The sequence below is a fragment of the Carassius gibelio genome, chromosome A2 (assembly GCF_023724105.1).
Source record: "Carassius gibelio isolate Cgi1373 ecotype wild population from Czech Republic chromosome A2, carGib1.2-hapl.c, whole genome shotgun sequence".
In the NCBI taxonomy this organism is placed as follows: domain Eukaryota; kingdom Metazoa; phylum Chordata; class Actinopteri; order Cypriniformes; family Cyprinidae; genus Carassius; species Carassius gibelio.
In genome coordinates this window covers 4,740,825-4,760,464 of record NC_068372.1, presented here as the reverse complement: position 1 = coordinate 4,760,464, position 19,640 = coordinate 4,740,825, and the positions used below count along the sequence as shown (strand labels likewise).

At 34.4% G+C, this 19,640-nt stretch overlaps 1 protein-coding gene across 2 annotated transcripts in view; it reads right to left on the bottom strand.

The window, feature by feature from the left end:
• Nucleotides 1-11,902, bottom strand: part of LOC128024171 (desmoglein-2-like) — a 28,769-nt gene extending 16,867 nt beyond the window's left edge. For both annotated transcript variants that reach the window (XM_052610700.1, XM_052610701.1), the window contains exons 1-4: nucleotides 11,788-11,902; nucleotides 10,459-10,581; nucleotides 10,027-10,182; nucleotides 8,313-8,451 (exon numbers count right to left, since the gene is read on the bottom strand). In XM_052610700.1, the coding sequence (XP_052466660.1) occupies nucleotides 8,313-8,451; nucleotides 10,027-10,182; nucleotides 10,459-10,581; nucleotides 11,788-11,835 (466 nt within the window). In that variant the 5' untranslated portion in view covers nucleotides 11,836-11,902. The remainder of the gene's footprint in view (nucleotides 1-8,312; nucleotides 8,452-10,026; nucleotides 10,183-10,458; nucleotides 10,582-11,787) is intronic.
• Between the last annotated feature and the right edge of the window lie 7,738 nt (nucleotides 11,903-19,640).

Genomic DNA, 19,640 nt, shown 5'->3' with positions numbered 1-19,640 from the left:
ATTATTGTTGAACATGAGCAGGATCTGATGTGCTTCTGTTTAACTGTTGTGTTTTGACTCAGAGATGATTGTCTTTTTCCAGAGAATGCAAGTTATTGTCGTCACATTGATTTCCCTCCACCTTATTACACGTGTTGTGCTCCTGGTCACAAAATAGCTTATACATTTCTAATTTTGCTATACTGGATTCAATCTTTTCAACTTGTTTTCTTTTTAATGTACACAGGTTTTAAATGTCTTTTTGTAACTGGCCTCAGTGATCTGAACTTGTACACCTCAGTTGTGAAGTGAAACAAAATTCAGTAATAATTCACTAATAAATAATGCTTTTTAAAAAAAATTTGCACAGAGATTTTGGTCCATATTGACATGATAACATCACTCAGTTGCTGCAGATTTGTCGGCTGCACATCCATGATGTGAATCTCCCGTTCCAGCACATCCCAAAGCTGCTCTGTTGGATTGAGATCTGGTGACTGTGGAGGCCGTTTGAGTAAAGTGAACTCAGTGTCATTTCAAGAAACCAGACTGAGATGATTTGAGCTTCGTGACATGGTGCATTTTCCTGCTGGAAGTAGCCATCAGAAGACGGGTACACTGTAGTCATAAAGGGTCAGCATGGTCAGCAACAATACTCAGGTCGTCTGCGGCGTTTAAACGATGCTCAATTGGTACTAAGGAGCCCAAAGTGTCAAGAGAATATCCCCCACACCATTACACCATCACCAGCCTGAACCATTGAGACAAGGCGGGATGGATCCATGCTTTCATGTTCTTTACACTAAATTCTGACCCTACCATCTGAATGTCACAGCAGAAATCGAGACTCATCAGACAAGGCAATGTTTTTCCAATCTTCTATTGTCCAGTTTCGGTGAGGAAGTGTGTATTGTAGCCTCTGTTTCCTGTTCCTAACTGACAGGAGCGGCACCCGGTGTGATCTTCTGTTGCTGTAGCTCATCTGTTTCAGGGTTCAGAGATGGTATTCTGCATACCTTGGCTGTAACGAGTGGTTATTAGTTACTGTTGTCTTTCTATCATCTCTAACCAGTCTGCCCATTCTCCTCTGACCTCTGACCTCTTACATCAACAAGGCATTTTCGTCCACACAACTGCTGCTCACTGGATATTTCCTCTTTTTCGGATCATTCTCTGTAAACACAACCTAGAGATGGTTGTGTGTGAAAATCCCAGTAGATCAGCAGTTTATGAAATACTCAGACAAGCCCATCTGGCACAAACAACCATTCCACATTCAAAGTCACTTAAATCCCCTTTCTTCTCCATTCTGATGCTCGGTTTAAACTTCAGCAAGTCGTCTTCACCACATCTACATGACTAAATAAATTGAGTTTCTGCCATGTGATTGGCTGATTAGCAATAGTGTTACCAAGCAATAGAACAGGTGTATCTAATAAAGTGGCCGGTGAGTGCCTGGATAATATCTCCAACAGCCCCAACCTTACCACATCTCAGAAAAACTGTCTGAAACTCTCTCTCTTTTTTTGTTTTGTTTGCGATTTGAAGTGTACTACACACAGGTGAGTGTGCCTGTGCTTGACTTATCATGTTTCCCTTTGCACATGTACAGTACTATATGAAGCATTCATTTAGTTTGTATTTTTTAGTTTGTGTATAGGTAAACATGTATATATCGTATATTTATAGTCAAAATCTGTCAGTAGGTTAGTTGTGTATAGGTTTATACTCTTTTACTAAATTGTTTTATGTAGCACCATAGTCCTGTGAGGCATGACGTTTCCTTCCACTGTGTGTCCGTCCACACATGCAGCGGAAAGACAATAAAGCTCAACTTTTGACTTGACTTGAGTGAGTTTCGCATCTCGTCTGTTTGTCATGTCAACAGAAATAATGGTTTATCGATAAGATCAGTGTCAGGAATATCAAGTTCTGAGCAAAATTAAGCTGGTGCAACCAACAGGCTCGCACTCGAATTAAAAGTTTAAAGGTACTTTTGGTCATGTCTAATCAATGCTTTTCTCTGTTAACACCACCATGATTTTAAATTATCTTTTGTAGAGACACTTATCAGCCAAAATGTATGGGATTAATTTGCAATTAATTAGATTAATTAATATGCACAATGAGTAATTAGAATAGAACTTTTAGTTATGTTTTCATTGTTGTCCAAAACAACAAAATCATTAAAGCATTTAGCAAAAACATCTATGACCTTCATACCCCAGTTGTATGGTGTTTTAAAACCAACACTCTTTACGATTACGACTTCATAAAAAATGCATGGCAAGAGTTTATCAGCAAAGGAGAATAGTAGGCGGAAACCTAAATATTCACCTTGAAGAACCTGTTTGCACAAAACCGACCACAGAACTTCAAAAGAACTTCACAAAGACAACATCCATGAAAGAGCTAAAACTGCTAAAACTGTTAACACAGACACAACGCTAATGCAGAAAATATGGTGACATGTTTATGAAACCTGGACAGATGGAGCACAAAGATGAACTTTAATATCTGCCCTGATCAGCCTGACTTGTATACCGTATTGTGGATATTATTAGAGACAAGAGTAGAGCAGATTTTGTATTGCCAGTTGCTGTGTTTGTGAGTTACAGTATGTGTGTGAAAGTGAGTAAAATAAATAAATAACTGGGTCACCTGAAGCACAACAGTATTACACCTCAAAGCAATGTCAATAATCATAATGAGAAATATTATTTTAACAATTATACAAAGTATATTTGCTCAGAGATAAATATGAAGAGAAAAGATAAGCTGTAAAACCACAGACATATAGTTTTCTCAAGTAATTGTACGGACTTCTGGGAAAAGCCTTGCCCTATTCCAGTTTTATTCAGATATGGATATGGATAATTGAGATTGGTACAGGCTCCGATGCAGACCTCTAATCTAAAATAAACGAATAACCAAAAACTTGTACTTTACCATTTTTTTGCAAGACATTAAGTGATCATTTACAGTAAAGGCTGGAGAAAGTAAGTGAACCACTATGAATACAAATTCTCCAGAAGTGAAACAAATAAAAGGAAATGAGGGTGGAATTACGGGTTTGACAGGTTCGCCGCCTTTTAAATCAAATTAAAAAATTAAGACATTTTACTGAAAAATGTTTGAAGAACAGTCCGTAAACTCAACTTTAGGATCAGCTCGGTTTATACAACAAGACAATGAATAAAAGTCTTGATTTTACCCTGGTTGAAATACTTAACATGACTGAACTGAAACTACATAATACTGTTCCATCATTAATGAATAACTAAATGAACAAATGAGTAAAACAATACTAATATTCTAGTTAATACTATTTACTAACAAGAAATGTGTAATTATTAGTTAATTAGGAATTAGAAAATAATATCACACAGTTGAATGCGATAGTTCACTATTAGCTAGAAAACTGAGAAACTATACAGTTACACAAGTAAAGTGAAACTAATTAATAACTATAACAGGTTAAATACACTTTAACATTTTAGCCACTTCTTTATCATTTAACCACTTACTTAATCCAATAATAGTAGACTTCTGATTGTGGTGAGCTTCACATTATTGTTACATTTCTCGTCAGCAGCCATCCCAAATTCTAAGGAAATTACTACGCAAACCTAAAAAGCTTACAGGAACTCTAGTCAGTACTAGAGAGTTACCATGTATTGTCTGTGTTCAACATGATTACCAGTTTGGTAGCACTTTATTTTACAGTCCTGTTGCTCATGTACATACTATGTATTTATTATAGTAATTACAATAACTATGTAATAACTAGGTACTAACCCTACCCCATGTTTTTACCTTGTATTACCAGAACTTTCTTGGATAAATACACTGTAAGTACACTATAAGTACATGTTAGTACACGTACTGTAAAATAAAGTGCAACCCCAGTTTCTTCTGAAGGATTTGGTAACACTTGAGTCATTTTTTAAATATTTTTTTTAACCTTTATTTAACCAGGAAAGTGCTCGTTGAGATTAACTGACTTGGAAGCAGCCACATCTGGCTGTAGTTGTTCTACATGATATGCTAAGGCCAGGACACTCTTGAAAAATAGATTTTTAATATCCTCTTAAAAGTAACCAATGAGACAAGCTTATTAAGTTTCAAGTTTCTGTAACTTGTTCCATTTTTAGATTAGACTGACAGACAGGATTTGATTCTAAAATAAAACCAGAGTTTAAGTTTTAATCTTTTGCCAGCTGCTGAATATGAGAAGTAAAAGAAAGAGATTCATCTATTAAAATACAGAGATATTTGTATTTAGAAACATATTCAATCTTCTTACCCTGAGAAGTGATGATTGAAGGCAGATTTAATTTAGACTTTGAATTTGAAAAAACATTACTTTTGTTTTTTTTCAACATTTAAAACAAGTTTCAGATCATAAATGTTTTTTGGAGCATATTAAAATCAAATTGTAATTGGGGAGGGCCTGGACTGCTGTAGGTGCTGAGCAATACAGTACAGTGTCATCTGCATAAAAATGAAAATTTCCTTTCAATGTTATGATTTATGTCATTTATATATAGAATGAAAAGCAGTGGACCCAGCACTGATCCCTGTGGCACGCCTTTTGTTATTTTGAGATCGCTAGAGGTATTTCCTCCCCCTGCACACACTGAGTTCTGTCTGTAAGTTAATTAACAAACCAACTTACTGTTTGTTCAGAAAGCCCAGCCCTCCACAGTCTGTGCTTAGGCACAGTGTGGTCCACTGTATCAAAAGCATTAGAAAGGTCAATAAAAAGGGCTGCACAATGCTGCTTTTTTTCTATGGATTCAATTAAGTCATTTAAAACCTTAAGAGCTGCAGATGTTGTACTATGCCTTTTTCTAAAACCGGATTGAAAGTCAGATAGAACATAAACTAGTCATAACTAGTGGGTAAACATGATCATCACTTTAAAATGAATTATGCAAACTAGGAGAAATTAATCTAAAATATGATAACATTACAGGTGTAATGTGACATATTACGTGACTATTTAAGACAGCTAAGAGAAACTGTTTCACTTATTTACTCTTGAAATACAGAGGTTATTCTAATGTTTTGTTCAACAGTTTTAATTATTAATTGATGATATCAGGTGGCATATTGTACCTGGTTCATACGACCCTTTGGTTAGATTAGTTAAGCAGATTTTGATATTGTTGGTCCCATTATACTGACTTTGAAATTTTAAAACACCAGTATTTCCAGTAAGCTTTAAGGATGCTATTGGACAGCTCCTTCTGAAAAAAAGAAAAGAAAAAAGTGGATCCAAGTGTTTTATCTAATTACTGACCTATTTCTAAATTACCAGTTTTGTCCAAAATGCTAGAAAATGCCCTTTAAGCCAAATTAGCCAATTGCACATTTGTATAGTTCAAATTCTAAATTGAAACTGAAACATTTCAGTCATGGTTAAAAGCAAATCATTGCACAGAAAGTTTTTAAATGATATTTTGATTTCGATTGATTTAGGAAGCTCTGCATTTAAAACCATTGATCATGATATTCTTGTCTCTTGTCTAGAAAATACAGTGGGATTATTGGGGCATGGCACTTGAATCCTTCCTTTCTCAATTTATTTGACATGTTTTTACAATGTTTTTATGACATATGCTGCCCTTAGGTTCTGTATTTTATAAGCATGGATTATCTTTTCATTGCGATGCAGATGACGCTCAGGTTTGCTTTGCCTTTGGGAAAAGAAGATAATTAGCTGATGAGGTGTTTACATGAAGTTAAATCTTGCATATTACACATTTTTCTGAATTTAAATGAACGCAAAACTAAAATAAACTGGTCTTGGCATCCCAGCACCCAGAATATGTTTTGTCTTGGGCAATTTGGCCACCTTCTACAAATCTGTAGTAAAGAATAGTTCACTACATGCCACTTTTTTAATTATTATTTAATAGAATGCATTATATAATTAGCACCTTTATATTTGACAGTCATCGTTAGTCATTGATTGTCTGTTTTGTGCAATGGTTTTAATATAGTATGTTATGGTATGGTACTATCATTTAATTATATATACATAGTTCTTCATGAGCATTTTACCATTTCTTTTGAGAAATAAAATATCTTAATATCATACACAAACAGAAACTTAAAGGTCTTCATAGATACTCATCAAAGAAAAGGAATACAGTATATATTACTTGATGTAATGATACTCCTTCTCCTCCTACTAATAGTGTTTATTGATTAATAATCTGGATTAAAACAAAAAAATTATGGAATACAGAATAATCAAAAAAAAAAATGAATTTGGAATTTCTTTTATAGAATTTGCATTGTGGGGAAACCGATTTCATAGGGCCCTACTCACCAATATTAATCATTGTTTCTTGTTAGTTAATGAATGGTCCAAAATTCCTACTCAGTATTGTGCAAGTCTTATTTTTCTCACACACACCTAGTTTCACGTTAAAAGATTAGTTGCGGTTTATCAATTCTAAGAATGCAAAGAACGGACTTGTGATGAAAGAACGGAGTGACTGTGTTTCCGCCCACTGAGCGGCAAAATGACTGCATGGAAGCATTGGTTTTCAGCACGAATGCTTCGAAAAAACACACAAAATACATCTAAAACACAAAAGAGTTCTGTGATTGACTTCAGGCAGTGTAACACAGTTTGCAGTTATCATTTTATGTCAATATGTTGAACTTTGTGGTTAAATCTAATGCTGCCCCCTAATAGTCAACTAATCGTTAGTCGACCAGAAGACTTGGTCAACAAAAATTTTATTAGTCGAAATAAAAAATAAATCCAGGCGAAGTCACAGAGTCCGAAACTGACAGATCGTTAACGGCTAGTCTTTGTTAATACAGTACATCGAGGGGCAGGACATCCAAATGCTCAACTATCATTCATCGACCTCTCAAATATGGCATATCATCTGAAATATGTAAGTATTAGCAACTTTACATGGCCGCTCAATCTAATGTTAACCAACAGAAATGTGTGTTATTTGAGTTTCTGTGTAGGAACAGTAGCTCACTTGCTCTTAAAGTTTTGGTCATACAGATAGGATTACTACAGTACAACTTTCAAGACTCTACGTATATTTATCTACACTCACAATACCGTGCTTTTGTAAAATAAAGCAAATTGAATGTGCTTTCTGCCATCTCGGGTCTCTGTGAACTCGAAACTCAGTGTATATCTTTGCCTTACAGACATTAAAAATATATCCACAGAGAGTAAAATGTGTACTTTCAAGTGAACCAATTCAAATGGAAAACAAATAATCAGATTATGTAATCCATATGAAATATGAATACAGCAGTCAGTGTCGCCCACTTCATCTCTTAATCCGAAAACAAAAAAAGCACTAGTTTAACAAATTATTAAAATATTAATGCAGTCTCCTTACTGTTTTTCTCTGAAACATTCATAATCATTACTTCTAATGATAGGCAAAAACTGATAGCCTGAATGCATTGTAAGTCGCTTTGGATAAAAGCGTCTGCTAAATGTGTAAATTTAATTTAATTTAATTTAATTTACTTCTGCCAGTGCACTGTGGCAAGCTGTATGCATGTACTTGACCTCTTATTAGGCTATGTATGCAATAAAAGGCTCATTATAATGATTTAAATGTTTGTTAATAAACGTGCAATTCGTCAACTAATGCTTCACATGAACAACTTCTAGTCGACCAGAAAAATCCTTAATCGAAGGCAGCCTTAATCATTCCTGGATTGTTTTATATATATATATATATATATATATATATATATATATATATATATATATATATATATATATAAAATGTGGGATTTTAATAATGTTAGCGTGCTGACACTTTGACTTATAAGATGTAGGCTAGAATAGTAAACATCTTTTTGTATTAAATAAACAAACGTTTTTGCATGATAGTCTTTATTTATTTTCATTTGCAATGTACAAGAACAGCTTGACATTTAAATGAATTTTGTCTTTAATTAGATGAGAATATGGCTTTTAAAGATCCTATTTGTGTAATATGGATGATTAAGTTAGAGGTTTGTTGATTTTCAGACAGAATTTTGTAGTATTTCTTTTTTTAAGTGCAACTGAGTCAGGCACAGCTTCAATATATTCAGTGTTTTACTGCCTCCAATCTTCTTTTCAAATGGAAACTGCAGCGATTTGTAGTTATGTTTTTTGGGTTTTGTAGAAATGTAGGTAGAGACATGTATTTCCCATGAGCCTGGGTAGCTTAGCCACTACTAAAGAAATGCAACTGTTCATTTAATAAGCTAATTCAGCTATATAACACTACAAACACTGTGAAGAAAGACTTGATCATCTCAAGCATGATGTATGATTGCAGTACCTCTTGCGCTCCGCTCATTCACAGATCCGGTTGTCAGGTTAAACACAGGAGCATTATCGTTCTCATCCTCCACCACGATTTTCAAATCAATATCAGTCTCAGCCTTTCCGCCGTCCAGAAACGTGGCCACCCCTCGAAGCTGCAGGAAAACCACCAAACATTTCACTAATCAAATTCATAAGTTTAATTCAATGGAAACTTCTTTTTTAGGGGTTTGACGAGACACTTAGCTCACGAGACGAGACACAATTTTGATGCATTTTTATTACACACAATTATTACACCATCTTAAGAAATCATCAGTGGCAAAATTCATTACAGCTGAATTTCTTTTGTTTATTTATTTCTATAAAAAAGCATAATGGCAGTGGAGCCAGTAATGTAAACACAGCGGTGGTATCTCGTTATGCTAATTTCCCCGTCACACTCGACGAGAAAATGGTCACGTTGTAATATCACAAGATCTCGTGGCATGAGCTCTCGTCACACCCCTGCTGTTAAATACTTCATGTTTACGGTAACAAAAATGTAAATTGGATATATTCTCACCATTAACTTTTTATGTCACCAGCCATTTCAGTAGAAAAGATCACTCACAGTATAGATTTAAATATGTATTAGGCTATTTCATCTGTATTTTATGACATTTATAATTCCCTCTCACATCCCTTCATTTTCTCCTTTTCCTGTTTTCTAAAATAGTACATGAAACACCCGTTCAACTAAACCCAAATGAGAAGAAAAGTACTCCTGATAAGTGAGAATAAGCAAATATCACGAAACCTTGTCTTTTCATATTAACCATGTCAGAAATCCTCTGTGCGACTCACGAGACGCTGGTTTTCGGCTCAGTCGAAGCATGTGAACGCTGATCAACATGCACAAACTCATTCTATTCATTCATATTAGCTCGCTACACTCTTTTTAAAGTTAAGTTATTAGTTGTGTAGTGATGACTCATGTTCATGCAAACCTGATCTGTACAGATGATAAGCAAATTTTTCTCACAACTTAAACTAACAAAAAATATTTATCATTTCATCACTTGCTCAGCAACGTATATGCTCTGCAGTGAATGGGTGCCGTCAGAATGAGAGTCCAAACAGCTGATAAATACATCACAATAATCCACAGCACTCCAGTCCATCTGGAGAAGACAAAAGCTGTGTGTTTGTAAGAAACAAATCCAGCATTAAAACATTTTTAACGTTAAACAATTGCTTCCAGCTAAAATACAAGCCCATAATAACGCTTCCTCTGGTGAAAAAGTGGTCTGATCTGAATCAGGTGAGAAATCTGCACTGATCAAGATCGGTTTACAAGCCAAAACCGCTCTAAACAAATCTGTGGCTGGATTCTGATGTGAGAAACAACAGGAGATGCACTTTTTCACCGGAGGAAGTGTAGTTATGGATTATAGACTTGTATTTTAGCCGGAAGCAACGGTTTGCAGTTAAAACGCCTTAATGCTGGATTTGTTTCATCTTCTGTCTTCTCCAGATGTTCACTGATGGACTGGAGTGCTGTGGATTATTGTGATGTTTTTATCAGCTGTTTGGACTCTCATTCTGACGGCACCCATTCACTGCAGTGCATCCATTGATGAGACACTGTTTTTGTTTTTTAGTATGAGCTGCGCTGCATTTAGTGATCTGGTCATTCAGACACCCACGCATGTTTATAATCGTGTGTAAGAGATGAGAGGGCTGCTCACGTAATAAACAGGAGTTTTCTCTCTGTCCAAGACTCCGTGGATCTTGACCAAGCCGGTGTTTCTGTCAACGGTGAACAAGTTGACGGGTGGCTGGTCAGCACCCGATCCAGTCAGTGAATAATGTATCCTCGTCTTGGTCTCCTCATCTGAACGGATCTGAAAACAAATCCATTTCACACTTTCAGTGATACAAAACTAGAGTTTATTCATCCTAGTCATTGTAACTGATCATTCATGGAAGGGCATTGGGATTTTGTTCTATATTTTGTCATTCTGGAGAGCTTTTACCCATTTATTTTCTGATGCTCTATTTAATTTACAATGCAACCATTCATCATTAAAACATCATGTTTGGAAAGCTACTGTTAATAAAAAAAATCCCCAAGAAACACTGCGGAAAAAATAAATGAAAAATAATAATGAAGATCTTACTTTGGCTACATATTCCTTATCCATGTAATTTTTATTTTCCATCAGTTTGTGTGCTGGGATAATCCAATTTCTCTTCTGTATGATTTTGCTCTGTTGTCCTTCAGATGCTGAAGTGTTCAGGATCTACACAAACACAAAAACACAAGTTCACCATTTAATGTGAGAAACTATAAAATACACACAATTAAATAATATTTAAAAAAAAAATCATAATACATACAAATTTTGTCTAATTTTGTTATTTATTTTGTCTGTTTTACATATTTGTGTATTTTTACCCCTTGTTTTTTTATGATCTGTGTGTTGTTATTGTCTTTGTTTACTGTCACCAAAACAAAACATTCCTTGTATTTTGATTCTGATTCTGATAAATAAAATTAAATAAAAACTCGATTGCATCATGCAAAATACAAATATCCTGTGCACAAGATGATATTTACTATAAATCCTGTTTTACATTTCATCGCAAGCATGCTCTCGGACGATTCTTTTGTCTTCTTGTAAAGAAGTACGCTTATTTGTGAAAAAACTTTTTTAAAGACGATACACTGTTTGTGAAAGTGAAAATAAAGCCACCCATGAAATTTGAAAGAACCAGATTTAAAATAAGCACAACAAAGAATAGCAGTGTTAATAAAGCTTGTGTTTCATAAAAATAATTATAATTCCCTCCCATATGCTCTCTTCCTCTGGCACACACACACACACTTAATCCTGGCTGAGAAGATTAAAGGAAGACCGCAGTTTACACACGCAAGTCATATAAAATAATATAATTATTTATACACATACTTAAAAAAATAAAACAGCCCAAACATTGGGTATGGACAAAAACGCATCTCTTTCACCATGCATTTGAATAATGCATCTCATAATTTGTGACTTCAGAATCTGATCAAATGTGCATTCTTATTCTTTATCTTTAGGGTTTTAATTTGTTGGAACAGCAACTATGCTAATTACTTCTCTATTTGTTTCTCTGTTTTAACTAGGATTTACACATTGTTGCTAATAATATTCATCGTCTGGTTGATTATGTCTTGTATTAATTTTTCTGAAAAATCCTGTCATTTGCACATAAACTGATCACCACTTATAAGCCACTACTAAATATAGAAGAAACGTAATTTTTCTGTAAAGTTGCTTTGTAATGATTTGTATCGTAAAAAGCGCTATACAAATAAAGTTGAATTGAATTGAAACCCAGCTGTAGGGATACATTGTTACACATCTCAAATGAAAGAAACGAAACTTTGAGGATGCAGACAGAAGAGTTAAGATTATATTCGAGTGACATAGACACTGGACACTATGCAGTATTTCTCTCACCGTCAGAATCAGCGCGATGAAGAGTGAAGTGCCGCAGATGTTCGCCATGACGCGCCGCTGCTGCTGCTGACGCGCGCCGCTTTGACGCGGACTGAAGAGCGGTCAGCGGTGGGCGGGGCTTCAGCACACACACCCTGGCAACACTGATGACAACACAAACCATAATGATTCTAAACAATAGCATGCTAGAAATTTGAAATATTTGATTAGTATTTGAATAAAAAAAATGCATTGTCTTGTCTTGATTTTAATGCATTATCATCTAACAATGGACTTTCTCAGAAGGCTCGCTAACGTTCTGGCAAGGTCCTCTTAAAGTCATGAATAGACGTTATTTGTTTAGTTTAGTGTTTTAATAGAACATTCAGTCAGTTATCTGGCTTTGCTGATGTTTGTTTTTATTTAGAATCCTCGGAGAATATTCAAAAGTAGCATTCCCATAAAATATAAAATGGAATGTTCATGTAATGTTCACAAGTAAACATTCACATAACACATTTTTATGCAGCACTGATTTGAAACTTCTTTTAAACTTCAAGGACTTTTACACACACACACACACACACACACACACACACACACACATATAAGCCATATAAGAATATTATATTAACATTTTCGTTAAAAAATTTTTTTAGATCTTTCCAAAAAAAAAAAAAAAAAAAATCTATGATTTGCTTTTTTATTTTTTTATTTTTTTACTTTATTTTTATTTTATTTTTTACAAAATGGACTGCATGCCAACTCAAAGAATTTGTCTGTCCTTGACATTCTGAATTATATTGCAAATATGAAATTGAAAATTAACTCACACAGACTTAAAATTATAATTTCCCCAGTGTTTACAAGAGAATCAGCATTAATGTGTTGAATCAGTTTGCTTGTTTTACATCAACACTCAAATCGTGTAACAGATGTGATAACAGAAGCTTTGAAATGGATAAAAAAATAAAATAAAAATTAATAAATAAATAAATAAATAAATACAAATAAAATTTTGTCAACATTTACTCACCCTCTTGTTTTTCCAAACCTGAATGAATTTCTTTCTTCTGTTGAACACAAAAATTATGGGTGCAAAAAAATACAATGGAAGTCAATGGGTATCAACTGTTTGGCCAACAACATTTTTCAAAGTTTCTTCTTTTGTGTGCAAAAGTAGAAAGAAACTCTGTAACACTTTAGGGAGCAATTCTCTCTCTCTCTCTTTCTATTTAGTACTTATTCTGTATGAGCATGTTCTAACGCTTTCAACAGCTCTGTTTCTACTCATCTTGACATTGAAATTGACTTTATTTTATACTGTTACATTTGACAAAAGTGTCATTTGTTCATGCAGATAACAGATTGAATACTAAACCTTCACTGAGCAGACCGATCCTAGTCAGTTAAGGGCTTCATGAATCCAGAGGTTTTAGTAAAGGGAATGCAGCAGAGCGGATGAGACGACAGCAGACCGATCGCATGATAATGATCAGACAGTAGTCATGAACAGCTGTGTTCTGTGGAAAGGTGGGAACTCGGCTTGGAAATATGTTGACCCTTTAGTCTCTCTGCATGACTGTGACGTGAGTCAGTGCATGAGAAGCCAGTTCACTCTCGTCACTGTCAAAGACAGAAAACTCGGACGGGTTTAGAAGCTGGTCACATGGGTGTGTTGTGGTTTGAGAAGAAGAGCGATGCCATTTTCCCAGATTTTATTTATTGTGTTTATTTCAATTATTTGTGAGTGTTACATCAAAGTTACTTTTGACTTGCTTTCAAACTATTTTTAGAGTTTGCTAAATTTCACAAATAATCACACACACACAAAGTTACAAGTTGAACTGAAAATAGTGTTTTCTTGTAAATGTACTCCAATTATCTTTGTTTATTTTTATTATTTTTTTTTGTTTTTTACAACTAGGACCATGATATCCTATTTCGGTATTGAGTGCTGTACATGTTCATACTTTTCAGTTGGCCAAGATTTCTAAAAATCATTTCTTTGTATTGGTCTGAAGTAATATTTAGTTTAGTTTAGTTAGTCATTTATAGTCATCAAAATTAAAATAAACATCTGAAATATATCAGTCTGTGTGTAATGAATAAATATAATATACAAGTTTCACTTTTTGAATGGAATTAGTGAAATAAATAAACTTTTTGATGATATTCTAAATTTTATTACCAGCACCTGTATATATTTCAGACAGGAACCACTTTGGCAAGTTTACTTGAGTTTATTGAACACAATTTATCTTTGGCGGTATGGTTCCTTATGGGGGTTCTTGCTCCCAGAATAACTGAACATACAAAAGCTTTAACATTAGCAGTTTCCACTTCAAAGTACAAAATAATAATAAACAATAAAGAGTTGTGAATTTTTAAATAAGAAATAATTGTGAGATATAAAGTTGCATTTTTTAAGATAACGCTGTAATCGCAAGAAATGAAATCACATTGCTTGTAACATTTCTTCATAATTGCAGCTTTATGTGCAAGCAGTTTATACACATTTGTGGCACCTGTATGAAACATGCGGAGACGATTTACTGTAAAACTGACTCACAGAGTAACAGGGTTATTCATTTGTGTGACTTTAGGATTCTACAGTATACATACATATAGAGCATAGTGTAGATGGTAGTTAACTCAATTCTGAATGCAGCAGTTAACACACAGATATATTTTTGTCCAAGTGGATTGCAAAATAAAATTCCTGAAGTGCATTACTGCCATCTGCTGTCAGGTCGGTGCAGAAAGACTATATTTTTCTCCGTCTGTCAGAGCTCATGGCATCAGTGGAGATACTCCATGTTCAGCTTCACTATAGCGAAGGGCTAATTACAAGGGCTAAAAACTGCATTATTAAGAATTTCAAACGATACAGTTTTGGAGCTTTTAGTAGCATGACGGATGATGCGCGCTCCCGCTTTCCCTCAAGTTCTATCGAAGCGGTGCATTATTATTAGCATGAAATAAAGATTGAATGAACTTCCGATCCATGCTGAAAGATACACTACAACTTACTGAATGTAGGCTATAGTGTATCATGTAATCACTCGATGAGTGTTTCAACCAAAGACAGCAGCTAAAACAATTTACAGCAGAAAATCCACTCAGTGTCCATTAGTTAGAAAAATGTACAGTAGTGAAAATTTAGCTAAAGTTACATTTATATATTTATGCTCTTTTTATTACAATTGTAGGGGAATTTACAGTTAAAACCCAAGGACCAGATATGTCGCAATGAAGACCAGGAGTCAGAGATGAGTTCAATTAATAATAATAATTTTACTTGAAGAAAATAGTTTGCAATTTCATCAGCAGAAGTCAGCTTCAACACTCTCGAAGGAGTTCGCAGGCCGCCCCCAGTACAATACAAAATCAACCACAGTTATACCCTGACAGAGGATACTAATTGCGTCAATACATGAGTCAACAAAATTCTGATTGGTTCCAAAACCTAGATAAAACTCTCCAAAGACGTATATCTGATATGCTGGACACTGGCAGTTGATCGTTTTTGTCCTGGGACTGTCTGAGCTTCTCCCTGTACAGACAGATACTAACACACGTACACAGAGAACTTATCTAAAATTCAAGGCTTTCTAGCACTGGCGAGTGTCTTATCATTACGATTGGATACACACACATAATATGTGGACATTAATCTTGAGGAAAAGAAATACAGCAGACATAAGGTAACACATTTCACTCTTGCTATAACTTGATTAATAGTCAAACAAGAAATCATGTAATAAAATAATTAATATCAGTATGAAGGATATTGCAAATCGGCATCCACTCCTTCAGTCCCCCGTTTTAGATCTATGTGGGGTCTAATACCCCACATCTGGTCTAATAAATGAGGTCAGGTGTAGTTGTGATGCATGCTAATAATGCAGGCTGTTGGTCAACTTAAGCAGGTGCATATACTTAAGATCTCTGGTACTGGCTGACATTTCTAGTAATAAACACATTATTTTGTACAGAATACTTCCCATAATCATATATATGGGATATACATTCATCTACTTACTTAATCCCACAATATCGCCACTTGCACTAGTCTTTCTTCACATAATGTCTTTTCCAGTGAATTATTCTGTGTGTCCCTCTACCTGGAAAAGTGTCCTCCATCCATGTATACTTTCATCAACATCTCTTTGTAAATACCTCTCTTCCTACTACAGCTACTTCACACTTACCCTCTAAAACAAAACATTTATCCAACAGCCTTAAGACTAAATTTGCATATTCATTAACCAGATTTAACAAATCATTAAAGAAAACCGCATACACTATAACCAATTCATTTTTTTTTTTAACCCTTAAGAAGGATATTTGCCTTATTTGTTTTCTTTTAGCATGTTTTATACAACTATGATGAATTTTAGTTAATTTGGTCATATCTTAAAATAAACTCATTACTATAAAGGTGTATATATATATATATATATATATATATATATATATATATATATTATTCTCTGGAAGCCGGGCTAAACGAATAACCACCGTTATTGCATTCCTGACATATGTCAGACCCTCAGTCACCTCACAGATTTCAAATATAGACATTGCTTATAACCTAAATCCCAGTAAAGATACCCTTATTTTATGAAAATCTATAATTTTCCCGATCAATGGTACAATTATAGAGATTGATTATCCATTTTACCCTTTCATTCCAAACTTGGTGTTAAAAACACAAAAATAAACAAACCAAAAATAAGTAAGATCAATATTGAGCCATCTTAAAAAAATAAAAATAAAAATAATCATAATCGTAATCATTATTCCCTCGAAAACCTAGAGCAGTTCCTAGTTTATTACTTAATAGCCCTTTTATTAAGTTTTACTTTCACCACGAATCCATTTGCAGTCATCATAGTTCACATGCTGCTTACACATACATTAACCATTAACCCAAACTTGTCATTGTTAACAACATTTGATCAAAATTACATTTTAAGTATCGAAGTGTCTAACTTCAAAAATACAACTAACCTAATCCACTTATTGTCATGCATGTATTTTATACCAGGACATTACTGTTAACCATACTCATTGCCTTATTATTACCCTTTTTTTTTTTTTTTTTTTTTTTTAAATGTAAGTCTTGTCAATTATCATACCATATTACTGTATTCAGACTATATTAATGACACATTCAGAAGCAAATCCTCAATACCTCGTATTAAGTCAATTTAGTTCTCACTGTTTTGTCAGTGATAAATGCTTACACATCAGCTACGTGATCAATTTCTTTAAAACCCTTGTTCATGTTTGTCATTTGGCAGTGATATTTATTTACTCAAAATTATTATAAACTGAAAAAGAGCACACAGATTTCCCAATACTATTACTAAATGAACAATACTATTACTTAGTTCTAAACGCCCAAATATTTATTAAAGAGACATCCTCAGTTTCTGTAAATCTGTATTGAAACAGTATACATTATCAAAAAGCCCTGTCAGTGTTCACAATATTAATTTGACTTGACCTGACAGGTGTTCATAAGCAGCTCCATAGAGCCTATTACAATTGTTTTGTTCAAACAAAATGTATTATTATTATTTTTTTTTTTTTGCTGTGCTATTTCAATTAATTCAAACCTTATGGATTTGCTCCATTAAGGGGCTATCCACACGTTTTTGTTCAACTTATCTCTGTTCTACATAAACCACTACATAAAGCTTTTGCATTATATTACACAAGCAGGATTCACTCCTTTGTTTTCCCACCAGGCTTCTTTATGTGAGGGTGCTCTCTGGATAATTTGGTTAGTGACGTAGCCAATCTGTCACTGTTTTTCTGCCGTCAAGTCTAAAATATTTACCTTCACCATTCAAACAACAAAGTGTTAACTTGTTAAAATTTAGACCCTCATTTAAATTTAGGCATGGATTTTAAACCCATTTTGGACGGCAAACTTAAATTTCACAAATTCAATCATATAAACACTCTTAAACATATTAATCCAGAGAGTGATTTAAATCAGTATTATAAAAGACAAAACAAGTCATTATTACCAGTAGCAGACAGAGCTGGATAACCCATCCACTTAAAGCTCGTCCCATGTTTGGCATTGTCTTTTCATTAGTTTCACTCAGAATTATCGACTTCTGTAAAGTTATTTCACTTAACACATCTGTAATGATAAAACACTCATTCCAGAGGTTAGTGACTCAATTGAAACAAAACAGGAACAGAATTGTCCCCTAATAATATATATATAGCCATCCTCATGCATGCACATACTTAACACATTTATATTTTAACAGCTCATATTTAAGGTTTTCCTTTTGGTATTAAATCGGAAGGATTTAAACTCAAACATTGTCTGTGCATTTTACCAAGTTTGTACCTAATCTCTTATCTAATCTCAAAGTTTGCCTGTTCATTAATGATTTTTATTTTGAGAAAAATCAGCTGGGTTGTTTTGGTCTTCAAATCATTGCTCTGTTTTGGTTACTCTTTCTTAGCAGGCCAATAATAGAAGAAGAGCACCATCCCTGCCTCCACTCAAGCACTCTCTCTCTCTCTCTCTCTTACTGTGCAAAATATTATTTATTTATTTATTTTGACAATTTTTGCCAAACTTTAACTTAGACTATAATATAAAATTCATTACAACATATAACCCTAAATTATTCTAATAAGTTAAAAATGTCAAAGTTTCTAGATCTAAAATCTCAGTTTAAACTGTTTAAAATACATAATGCTAGGAACATTTCTTTAAAATTATTTTTACCTTACATGCTTAATTCCCTTAACCTTTGTTATCTAAACCATCTCTTGATTAAGCAGAAGCAGTCTTCATTTTTAGCCACCACCATATCTTGTTATCATCTTGTGCCATGCCTAATGACCTGCATGAGTAAAGACTATGATATAGACATATTAGTTCAATATCATTTTAGCCTCATAAGAAATTTTTGTCTCAAAATAATGTCTGTCATCACATGGTCTCAGATGGTTCTTGAAAGCCCATTGCCATTAACTTTTTATAAATAAGCTCCTTGTCCTCAGGGTGCGATCCCCTGGCATAGTTGCATCAAGTTGTGGACGCTTGCCACAACAATCAGTCAAGGAATGCGGTTGCTGGTGATCAGGTCTGGAGGAGCTCACATTTTGAGGCAGATTGCTGTATTTCATACAGTTCCCCTCTTAATGATGCTCTAGGCCTATCAAGCATCCGCTCAACTCCACTACCATCTCACATATAACACCTCCCTTCAGGGCAGGTGCCCAGTGGCGGTGACCCCCTGCCTTAGGTTGTCCCCTATTGGCCAGAAGAGGATCTTACCCGTCATTGAGAAATCACCTCATGCACACTGGTAACCACTCTTTCCCGTTGCAACATCCTCGACAGTCTTCTTCCAGAATCCAGTATTTCCTGCAGCTTAGGAAAGGTGCACTCAAGAACCATGAGAGCCATTGACAGCACCTACTAGTGTTAAAACATTGAAAAAGGTTAATCAAACTAATATTTAATCGCTAAACTCAATTGGATACCTCCAAACTATCATGCTGAGATTACTCAGTGAATTTATTTTTCACACCCGTCCATTCATTGTAATTTTCTGTTGCTTCTGTAGCTGGAGCCATCAGGCCCTGTATGATGGTGGAGACTAAAAATAAGACAGATAAGTTACTGGTCATAGAACAAATAGCAATACAACTGTTTAACTATTCAAAATTATTACATCTATAGCTCAGGGTCTGTATTATGATTTTAAAGACCTCATGTCTCTGTAACAATTGCTCCTAAATTGTTATTCATTATTTTTATAATCTCTTATTTCTTACATGCATTGGGCAGTTGAACATTTAACTACCAATTGCCCTCTTAATGCATT